General features: G+C 38.1%; 1 protein-coding gene across 1 annotated transcript; it reads left to right on the top strand.

Annotated features, from left to right (window-relative positions):
* Positions 1 to 9,140: 9,140 nt before the first annotated feature.
* Positions 9,141 to 10,217, top strand: LOC137096211 (uncharacterized protein PF3D7_1120000-like). The gene has a single exon (XM_067464851.1). The coding sequence runs from the start codon at positions 9,141 to 9,143 to the stop codon at positions 10,215 to 10,217; it is 1,077 nt and encodes a 358-aa protein (XP_067320952.1).
* Positions 10,218 to 11,886: the final 1,669 nt, after the last annotated feature.

Genomic DNA, 11,886 nt, shown 5'->3' with positions numbered 1-11,886 from the left:
TTTTAAAGGCAAGAGGTTAGTACTTATGATGGCTTGTCTGAGCTGGCCTGGCTTGACCACAAGCACATCTGAGTCTTTTGCTATACTGTAGAAGGCAGAAGAGCTTCTCAAAATGGAGGTTTCATCCCCAGGAAAAAGGGGCGGTCTAAAAATCAAAAAGATACTTTTGCAAGCCAACAGCAGCAAAGGCTTTGCAGGCTGACTTCAAGCCTCTGTTAATGGTTAACTATCAGGGTGTTGCTGAGTCTGTAACAACCCTGGAAGAAATGCAAAAAGGGGTGCTATTTCCTACACTTATGGGGCAATGCAAATCAAACTCCTGTGAGACAGAACATAACCTTTCACCAACAAATCACCTCAGGGGAACTGAAGAGGAAATGTGCACCTACTAATCCCATACAAAAAGCCTTTAACAAAAGGGGTTTTGCTCACTATCTCATAACCACACAATTGGCCTCCTTTAAAATCATTTATAAAACTCACATGGTCCACTTCATGACTCTTTAGGATCTCCACATACATGTTTTATAACAAATGTAACTAGATGGGCTGGAGTGGATAAACATATCTGTCCTCATGCAGTGCAGCACTTCTTGGAAAAATTCAAAATAATATAATATGCTTGCGTGCATATCCAGCTCCCCACCTTCTGTGAGGCGGGACCATCAAGAGGAGACATTGCCAGTCTGAGAAGTTAATTCCATCATGTAAAGTTTTCCAACTTCCCAAGGGGGGTCTGAAGATGAGTTGCTGCCACCACATAAATTAACTTTGTATACTTTTCATTGAACTGTTTATATTTATCTAAAACTCCATTGTGTTCCCTGAAGCTCACCAGACTTGTCAATTAATCTAATCACAGACTGCTTTGCATAGTGCCTCAAAACATTCCACTTGTCTGCCCCTTTTGGGGGGCTGACTTTTTAATGGCTGCAGCTTTAAATCCAAAAATCACATTTGTTCATTTTTACTGCCACTAAGGAAGCTCTGACCACTTCTGACATCAGCAGGATTCCCCAGCCAACAAACCCCCAGATCCTAGCTGGGCCAGCTTTCTGACCAGTCAGGGAAGGGCATGGATTTTTGAATGGCTGTCAAAGAGAATGAAATGTCCTATATTTTGTTACATGCTTTATATCTAATCCTTTTGAGAGGAGTCTCTATATCTGACATCCTTTCTGGCCTGAAAGTAATAAATTGCTGTTCCTGTTGCCTTCAAACCTAGTTTGTGTGTTAATCTGGTTCTCAAGGTAACAGGGGTGCCAGGCACTGAATCTCAACCCATTTCTTTGGCAGGTATTTTGGCTTCACTGGGATTTTATATAATGGGGCAATGCTGAATTGGCATCAAACTGAGCAACTGTGTAATGTAGAACACTCTGAGAAGTACATTTCATGGGGTCTTTTTTGCTTTTTTAAATGGTCATTACCAAAGTAATTCCATTGAGAGCCTTTCCAATCCATGGTCTCTATCTTTTCCATGTATCCTTTTTGCATGAAATTAAAATGTATAATTGAGATTCCACAGTTTGAAATTAGCAGATCAGAAGTAACAATATTATCACATTACTAACATGAGGGGTTCTTTTTTTTGGGGGGGGGGGAGCTCATGAACATTATTTATCGTGTCAGAAGTGAGTTGAGGGGACAGTTAAAATGCATTTAAAAGCACAACCAAAATCTTAAAAAAAGAACTTCACATTATGCTAAATGTCCATTGACAGAAGCTGACCACTTGGAGTGTCTCTGGTGTCCTCCATTGTGCATGTGGCAGGGCTCACGTTGCATTGTAGTAGGTGGTCTGTGGTTTGTTTTTCTCCACACTCGAATGTCATGGACTCCACTTTGTAGCCTCATTTCTTAAGGTTAGTAGGCCTGGGTAACAACGCAAAAATTTGTTTCTAAAATCGATTTGTATTTGGGGGTTTTTTTTGTTTCGATATTTAAAATAATTACAAAATTTTCCTTTTAAAAAGTTCGATATTTACGAAATTTCGTAAATGTGAAAAAAAAATACAAAACATTAACGAATCGATTTCCGAAACAATAACGAATTGATTCGTTAATGGCGGAAGCGACCGCGAAATACGCTAAAAAACCTCCAAAAACTTCTGAAGCTTCCCTCTCCCTCTGTTGTTGACTGTTGGTGTGATATAATTTTTTTTCACTAATTAAACAAAAAACTTGCCCCAGACATGCGGAAATAATAACGAAACGACCTCAGAACAATAACGAAACGAATACAATAACGAAATACGAAGCATTTACAAAACGTGTTTAAAAATTCGTTTTTTTTAAAAATTGCTCCAGAATGGTTCGTTATCGTTTTGTAATTGAAAAAAATAACGAATTATTAACGAATTACGAATTAACAAACTAAACCGCCCAGCCCTAAAGGTTAGCTCTGCATCTTGTGCTGCCAGAGCACAGCCTGTTCAGCGCCTTCCAGGTTGTCCATTCTTCTGTGCTCAGGAGAGAGTTTCTTATCTGATCTCAGCCATTGAGGTGCTGGGTTTTAGCCTGCCACTTTTGGAATCTTGCTTGCTGAGGTGTTCCTGTGAGTATCTCTGAGATCTTAGGAAGCTGTTTCTTGATTTAAGGCATTGGCATGCTGGCTGATATCTGAACAGAGGATGGGCTGAAGATGTCAATGCCTTGGTCCTTTCATTGCTGGCTGCTACTTCCCGGCGAATGTTAGGTGGTGCAATACCAGCAAAAGAGTGTAATTTCTTCAGTGGTGTGGGGCGTAGATATCCTGTGATAATGCGGCATGTCTCATTAAGAGCCACATCCACTGTTTTAATGTGGTGAGATGTTTCCCACACTGGACATGTGTTTTCAGCAGCAAAGTAGCAAAGCACAAGGGCAGATGTCTTCACTCTGTCTGGTTGTGATCCCCAAGTTGTGCCAGCTATTGAACATATAACATATAATGATCACTTTTTAAAAACATAAGTAACATTTCCTTATTTGTATATTCTTTTTTCCTTTGAGTGGTTAAAATGCTTTGGGGGAGATGTTGAAGATTTTACTCATATGCACACACATCTCAAAAAGAAGCAATTTTTTCTTACCTCTTTTGGGTGGATTGCAACTCCAAAGTGAACAAAAAAATAGAAAAGTAATGAACCTAACAAAATGTACTGTGATGCGGGAAGTTAGTAGTTTGGGCATTGTTTACCATAATGTCAAAGGGCTTGAAATGAATTATTGATGATGTAGGTTTAAATCTAGTTCTTACTTTCCCCTGTAGAAGACCCAATGAGTCCATGAGATTTACCTGTGTAGTGACTCAACATTCAACAGTTGAGTTAATGCATGAATGTTGGTTGTAACTAACCAATGAGAATTGAGCTCTTTTTTAAAGTCAAATTTCAAGCCCTGGATTATCTGGAGGTATAGGAATTACACACAGCTCTGATGTTTACAGTGACATCTATGATTATTTCTATCTTCTGATCTCAGAAAAATGTTAGATGTCTCAAAGTAGTATTAGCAACACAGCAGAAGTTGAAGGGAGTCAGGATGAGATTATCCTATCACTTTGAATAAATGCCCATAGATGTCTAAATCTGGCATTTTTGTTGTTGTTGTTGTTCATTCGTTCAGTCGTCTCCGACTCTTCGTGACCTCGTGGACCAGCCCACACTAGAGCTCCCTGTCGGCCGTCACCACCCCCAGCTCCTTCAGGGTCAGTCCAGTCACTTCAAGGATGCCATCCATCCATCTTGCCCTTGGTCGGCCCCTCTTCCTTTTGCCTTCCACTTTCCCCAGCATAATTGTCTTCTCTAGGCTTTCCTGTCTCCTCATGATGTGGCCAAAGTACTTCAACTTTGTCTCTAGTATCCTTCCCTCCAATGAGCAGTCGGGCTTGATTTCCTGGAGGATGGACTGGTTGGATCTTCTCGCAGTCCAAGGCACTCTCAGCACTTTCCTCCAGCACCACAGCTCAAAAGCATCTGGCATTAATTGGGCAAAATACCTATGTCACAGTCTGCCCATTGTGAGTTGAGAAATGGCCAGATGATTTTAATTTGATTTGTTTAAAAGATGGGGGTGTAAGAGGAACAAAATACAGGATGACTCCACCTTTAGAAGTTTCTATTCTCAAATTAGAGGCTCAGATAGCTAGAATTAAAAACATTGCAACTTCAGAATCATCTATGAATATAAATGTACTTTGCTTATGCATGTTTTCCTATTCCTCTCTAAGTATACTGATCTTTTCTCTAGAATATCACTTCTATTTCTGTAAAGGATTTCATGAACAATACACTATATGGAGGAAATTCTCCAAGGTCCTCCACCTTCACTTTAATTAAAAAGGAAACAGTCTGCTGCTCAACATCTTTTCTTGAAAGTGAAACCCTGTTCATTTCAGTGGAGCATATGTTCAAAAATAGTGGTTAGGAGCACAGCTCAGATCTCTGTCTCAACAAAGGACTTAGAAATATGTGGTCTGGACATGCTGACCTTCAATGCCAAAAGGTCTTCAGACACTGAGAAGGTAGAATCTCTGTAAAATAAGAGCAATGTTGTAGTTTGAGTTCCGAAGTAGGAGCCCTCGGTGATACAATGGGTAAAAGCCTTGTGCCAGCAAGACTGAAGACAAAAACAGGTCTGCTGTTCAAATTTGGAAAGAGTGGGTTGAGTTCCGTCTGTCAGCTCCAGCTCTCCATGCAGGGACATGAGAGAAGCCTCCCACAAGGATGGCAAAACATCAAACATCCGGGCGTCCCCTGCGTAACGTCCTTGCAGCCAATTCTCCTACATCAGAAGCGACTTGCAGTTTCTCAAGTTGCTCCTGACAAAAAAAAAAAAAGAAAACAAAGTTCTGAAGTTCAATGAACTCTGAACAGGGAATTAACTAAGTCATGTGAAACAGATAGCCTCATCAACACTTCTAATGGAATTTTGCTCAAAGGCATTGGAGAATCCTATGCATATTAAGCATATTACACAGAAAATTAGATGAAGGCAATACCGATCTATGCAACAGATATGAGGAATACAATTGAAACAATGTGTCCACTGTTTAAGCACAGTCAGTTTATTTTGCTTAAGGACTTCATCACAAAGGCTCAAGGATTCACCACACATCATGGTGAATCCAAGGGCTCCCAGCCAGGTGTGGAGGTGGGGAGATCGTGGAGAACCCATTGCTCCATGCTCTGCATTGCCACCCAGCTTCCCCCCATTGCTGGTAAAGCAACACAGGAAGGCTCTTGTTTTGCCGCAGTGATGGTGTGCACCACTTCCTCTCCTCTTTCAGTACAGAACCTGGCCCGAAGTCCCTGTGCATCGTCTAATGGGCTCTGCGTTCAAAGTGGAGAGAGGCAAATCAGCCCATCTGATGAGGCAAATTACTGCTTTGGATATTGATCCAGAGATAGAGATAAATTCTGGGAACAAATGTGATGGTGATAATAATTATGATAATGAAGATGGTGATAGGTAGCCAATAACTCATGATGCAGAGAGGGTAGAGCTCCAGAGCTTACTGGATTCAATTTTACCAGACCTTCCTTGTACAATTCTAGCAAGGTTGCAAATCCCTCATATTGTTCCTGTTAGGACGTGATGTAAACCCATTTAAGACTACACAATACAAACTTGCATATACTAAGTGAGGTTTCTCAGGTATATCAGCCTTCCAACAATTTACATGTCTAATGTCTATGTATGATGCTAGTTACTTAAAAACGAGAGAAGGGTGGATCATTCTGAATAGTTCCTTCTTGCTAAAAGAAGTGTCTGTACTTGTGGCTGTCTTTCTAAATTGCTGGATTATTATTAATTTTTATACTGCTTTTTATGCACCTAAAGACTTTTAGGGCAGGTTTAAGATCTCCGAAATTCAAATGACACATCACAAAAGGAAGAGATTAGAAAGGAGATGAGAGGAAGAAGGAAACTAAGTCCCCTTCTACACAGCCGTATAAAATCCACATTAAACTGGATTATATGGCAGTGTGGACTCAGATAATCCAGTTCACAGCAGATATTGTGGGTTATCTGCTTTGATATTCTGGTTATATGACAGTGTGGAAGGGCCCTTGGCTGCAAAGTTAAACAAGTCATATCTTTCACAGGTGCTAATGCTAGATTTAAATGCAATGGACTGGCCATGGCATTCAGTAGCTGGAAGAAGAAGGGAAGCTGTCAGTTGGACATCTATCTTGACATGATAGTTGACTTCCTTTCCTTCTGGTGCAGTTGGCAGTGAATTAATTGTGCCAATAAAGTGCAGAGTAAGCAGCCTAGCCTAAGTTTCCTCATTAAATGGGCAGAGAATGGATGAGCGTATGTTTTGTCAGTTAAATGTGAGAGGCTTTTTTTCTGAACAAACTATTGGCAAGACAAATTACTCTCTTGACTCTGAGAAGTACTTTGACAACAAAATAAATCTAAATCTCTTTTAGAAAGTGCCACTTCATGAACGCTTTTCAAAGTGTCAGCTGAAGCAATGTAACTGTAGATGCTAGGCAGTTTTAGGGTGCATCTACACTCTAGAATTAATGCAGTTTGACATCACTTTAGCTGTCATGGCTGAAAGCTATGGAGTCCTGGGAGTTGTGGTTTGTTCTTGTTGTTTGTAAATTAATTTTTAGTTTCCATGGTTGAGTGGGAATTTCAACTGTGGCCCTAGGGTGTATCCACATTGCAGAATTACTGCAGTTTGACACCATTCAAAATGCCGTGACTCAGTGTTATGGAATCATGGGAGTTGTAGTTTGGTGAAGCATTGGCACTCTTTGACAGAGAATGCTAAAAACCTTGTAAAACTGGAATTCCATTACATTGAGCCATGGCAGTTGAAGTGGTGTCAAACTGCAACAATTCTACATGGCAGAGGCATCTTTAGACATTTATAGTAAAAGGTCTGTCTTGCAATGCAAAGAAGCAACATTACATTTGACATTTCCTTGGTTAAAAGTACTGGTTCATGGCAAACATTATTTTTTAAATAAGTATTTTTATGAATAAAGCAACATTGAATAACAAACTGCAAACTGGAAAAACAACACAGAAAACTATCGAATACATATAGAATAAAGAAAGAATATATATAAATCTAATCTAATGTTCTATTACCACAGAACCACAGGTTTGCAATCCCGGTGTGCCTGCTCCAATTCAATCCAATGAAGACACATAAAAATGAAGGCAGGACAGAGATTGTTTATTTTATTTATTTATTTATTTATTTATTTATTTACTTTGCTTATATACCGCTGTTCTCAGCCCATGGGCGACTCACAGCGGTGTACAACATAGGAACAACAAAATTCAAGACATAGTATAAAAACAATTCTGGCCCCAGAGTGGCCATTGGTGCTGGGGGAGGGGTGCTGATGTCACAGGGGACAAGATGTTATATTGTTATTCACCAGTGCCAATGTGGAGGTCAGGGGACAAGGTGATCCCAGATTTAACATATCCTAGAGCTACCAGCACAGACATATTATAAGAATTTACAGACATTGAAAGTGGTGGAAAACAATGATGGTTGGTGCAGTTTCGGGATCCGTGGTCCCATTGGTTTAAAGGGCCATTTGTTCTTGGCCACTAATTGGCTGACCATTTAAAGGTCCTCTCATCTTGGCCACTGATTAGAGAAGAGGTGTGGTGGGAAATTCAATAAATTGATTAAACTTGAAGCCATCTGACATCTGGTGTATTTGCCTACTTTGGGGATGAAAAGTTTGGGAAAGGAATGTGGGTTGGGTCTTAAGAAATATGGGACCTTAAATAGGTTTATCCCTGTGGTTATGGGTAGCAGATGACAAGCTATTTAATAGGCCTGGATAACAACGGAAAAATTTGTTTCTAAAATCGATTCGTTATTTGGGGGTTTTTGCGTTTCGATATTTAAAAGAATTCCGAAATTTTTCTTTTAAAAAGTTCGATATTTACGAAATTTCGTAAATGTTAAAAAAATTATGAAACATTAACGAAACAAATACGAAACAATTACGAATCAATTCATTAATGGCGGACGCGACCGCGCAATACGCTAAAAAACCTCCAAATGGGACAGGGGGAACTTCTGAAGCTTCCCTCTCCCTCTGTTGTTGATTGTTGGTGTGATATTATAATTTTTTTTCACTGATTAAACAAAAAACAACTATAAGACGCAAGACGCAAGGAGAGGGAAGAGCGAAATATCGCGGGAAGTAACGCGAGAAGAACCAAGGAGACAAAGATCGCGAGAAGCCAAGAGAAGAAAACGAGAGTTTGCGAGAAGTAAACAAAGAAGAAAGACCGCGAGAAGGAAGACCACAGGGACGGAAGAAGAAATGGTGGAAGAAAACAGGAAAATAAAATAAGGGAAAATAAAAAAGAAAATATTGGAAAAATAAAGAAAAATAAGGAAAATATTGAGAAGAGAAATACCGAAAGAATAACAAGGAAAAGAAAGATCCAAGCGACCAAACAACAGATAAATAAAAGTAACAAAATATCAAAAAAAAATAATAAAAAATAAATAAATAAATAAATATATAAAATAAACGACCCCCAAAACAAATAAGACAAAAATAATAATAATAAAAAACACGTAAATACCACGAAACACCAAACAAAAACAAAGACGTAAAAATAAGAAAGAGAGGAGGGAAACAGGTCTAAGAAGGACAAATAAAGAGAAAGTAAATTATAATAAATACCCAAACAGTCACCAAGCAAGGCAAGACATCGAAATAACACACAAATAAAGCAATAAAGCAGACCAAAAAAAAAAAAACAGACCGAAACATCCAAGAAAACAAAGGAAGGAAAAAATAAATAAAAACAAAAACAATAATAATAAATAAATAAGGACAGAAAATAACATCACCAAATAACAACAAATAACAAGCTATAACAAACAAACCTCAGCAACAAATAAACTTAGTACTGGACATTTATACACATATATACACACCAAAAAAAAAAAAGGGTGTGAATATAAGAAAGAGACACCCCTACCAATATCCACGACAACTAGAGAAGAAAACAGGAAGCTTCATCATACCCATCACATACAACACCTAACTAACCAAAGTATACAAGGAGATATACCCCAAATAAAACATAGTATCAAATTTCTCCTAGATCACCCAAAGAAAGAACAAAAAGAGAAGAGAAAATAGAAGGAGATGGCTTCACCGAAGATAAAGGAAGGAAAAGACATTAAAGGAACGGCGAGAAAGGGCTCAATATCCGAGGACCTAAGCGTGAAAGAGATGCTGAAAGAAATCATTAAAGAGCTACAAACAGTAAAAGAAAATCAAGAGGAACACCAAAAAACAACAAACGAACAAACAAAAAGCTTGACTGAGATAAAAGAAGAAATGAAAGGAATGAAGATAGAAATAGTATTGCTACAAAGAGAACTATTGAGCCTGAAAAACGAAAAGAAAGAAATGTTGAAAACGCAAGAAAATCTGGAGAGAAAGATAAAGATCCTAAATCTAGAAAAAGAAAAAACAGAGGAGAAACAACTACAAACAGAAATGAAGGACATGGAGTACCAATTAAGACTAAGAAACATCCAAGAAGAACAAGGCGAGAATATAAGAGAGAAAGTAAAAGAGATCCTGGGAGAATTAATGGAAAAATCCGGGCAAGAAATCGACGAACAAACAGACCGAATTTATAGAGTAAACACTAACTATGCCATAAGAAATAGAACTGCAAGGGATGTAATCATACATTTCGTGAAAAAGATCCAAAGAGATGAAGTTTTAAAGACAAATAGCAGAAGAACGGTATTCTATAAAGGGAAAAAGGTCATAATTCTGAAGGAAATACCAGGAATGGTATTAAGCAGAAGAAAGAAATACAGCTCCTTAGTGGAAGAACTCAAAAGGCAGAAAATTAGGTTTAGATGGGAGCGTGGAGAGGGCTTAATGGCAACATACCAGGAAAAAAAATATTGGATTACAAATGAAGTGGTGGCAAAAGACTTCCTAGATAAGATCATAAGAGAAAAAGGGAAGAACACAGGAAATACAAAGAAAGGAGAGAAGGAAAGAAAAAGGGCCCGTACAGAATCGCCTGAGAAAGAAGATCTAAACGCAGAAAACTATAGGATGGATCTAGGAAAAGGAAATGAGATAACAAACCTAAACAAGGTTGAAGAAGAAGTAGAAGAAGAAACAGAAGGACAAGAAGAAGAGGAAGGAGAAGCAGAAGAAGAGGAAGAAGAGAAAAGAGAAGAAGGAGGAAACTAAAGAAGACTACAAAGAGGAAATCTGGAGTCGATAAGAATATATTCGAATAATATTAATGGTTTTAACTGTAAAAATAAAAGGAATAAAATATTCAATAGGTTAAAAAAGAATCGGTATCACGTTATTGTCCTTCAAGAAACTCATGTAATGCAGAAGCATGTAGCCCATCTAAATAATAAGAGTTTAGGAAAGACATACTACTCCTCAGCACCGGAGAAAAAGAGAGGGGTGGTCACCTATATAAATAAAGATATTCCATCACAACAGGCATTTAAAGATGATGAAGGGAGATGCGTAGGGGTAATACTCACAATAAAAAGTAAAAGAATACTGATATGCAATATATACGCGCCTAATGACTCAAAAACAAAGTTCGCAGAGAAACTGAAAACGAACATAAGTGATCAAGAATTTGACCACCTGATCATCATTGGCGACTTCAATGGAGTAATAGATACATCTCGGGATAGAAGTAATAAGGAGAATGAGAGGAAGAAAGAAGGGAAAAGAAGAGGAGGAACACTACCAAAAACATTAACAAACATAATGAAAGAAATGGAGCTAGAAGACATTTGGAGAAGAAAAAATGAAGACTCGGCGGACTATACATTCTATTCAGCAAGACACAGAACGTGGTCAAGAATAGATATGGCCTGGGTTTCAAAATCACTTGCGATTGACATCAAAGAAGTAAACATCCTACCAAGAATGGAATCGGACCATTGCCCAATCGAAATTAAAATAAAACTTGAGGAGAAATCTAGAAGATGGAGACTAGACGACCATCTACTGAGGAAAAAAGAAGATGTAGAAAAAAATAGGAAATTACTGAAAGAATACTTTGAGATAAACGAAAATCAAGACACACATCCATTCATATTGTGGGAAGCAAGCAAAGCAGTGATGAGGGGGAACTTCATCCAGCAGAAAGCTATAAAAAACAAAATTAAAAGCCAAAAAGAGAAGGAAATACTCAAGGAAATAATAGAAGTAGAAAACAAATTAAAGAGAAACCCCAATAATAAAGACGCCAACATGAATCTGACAAGATTAAAGAAACAGAGAGAACTCCTAGAACAAGAAGAAAGGGCAAAACAATTGAAATTTTTACGGCAGGACCACTTTGAAAATGCAAACAAGCCGGGAAGATGGCTCTCAAACAAACTAAGAAAGAAAAGGGAAACAACATTCATAACAAGACTAAAAGAAGAAGGAAAACAGTACACACAAGGAAACGAAATAAAAGACCAATTTGAGAAATTCTATAGTAATCTCTACAAAGAAGAAGAAATAGACAAAAATGAAATTTATAAATATCTAGGAGAACAAAAGATAACGCATATAACGGAGGAGCAAAGAGAAGAGTTGAATAAGGAAATATCCGAAAGAGAAATCCAAAAGGCCATAAACGATTTGAAAAGTGACAAAGCGCCAGGACCAGATGGTCTGACGGCCATATATTATAAAACATTTCAAGAAGAAATAATACCCCACCTGAAGAAGGTCATGAACACAATTAGAGAAAAGAGGGAAATGCCCCAAACATGGAAGCAAGCAACAATCATTCTAATACACAAGGAGAATACGGATCCAGAAAATGTTAAAAATTACAGACCCATTTCATTACTAAACTTAGACTACAAAATACTGGGAAATATAATATCAGAAA

The sequence above is a fragment of the Anolis sagrei genome, chromosome 2, assembly GCF_037176765.1.
Source record: "Anolis sagrei isolate rAnoSag1 chromosome 2, rAnoSag1.mat, whole genome shotgun sequence".
NCBI classification, from domain to species: Eukaryota; Metazoa; Chordata; class Lepidosauria; order Squamata; family Dactyloidae; genus Anolis; species Anolis sagrei.
Note: the sequence above shows the minus strand (reverse complement) of the source record. Positions and strands in the feature narration are given on the sequence as shown.

What these genes read in the sequence shown, in the direction of transcription:
- LOC137096211 (XM_067464851.1), top strand. Translation starts at nt 9,141, where the DNA reads ATGGCTTCACCGAAGATAAAGGAAGGAAAAGACATTAAAGGAACGGCG.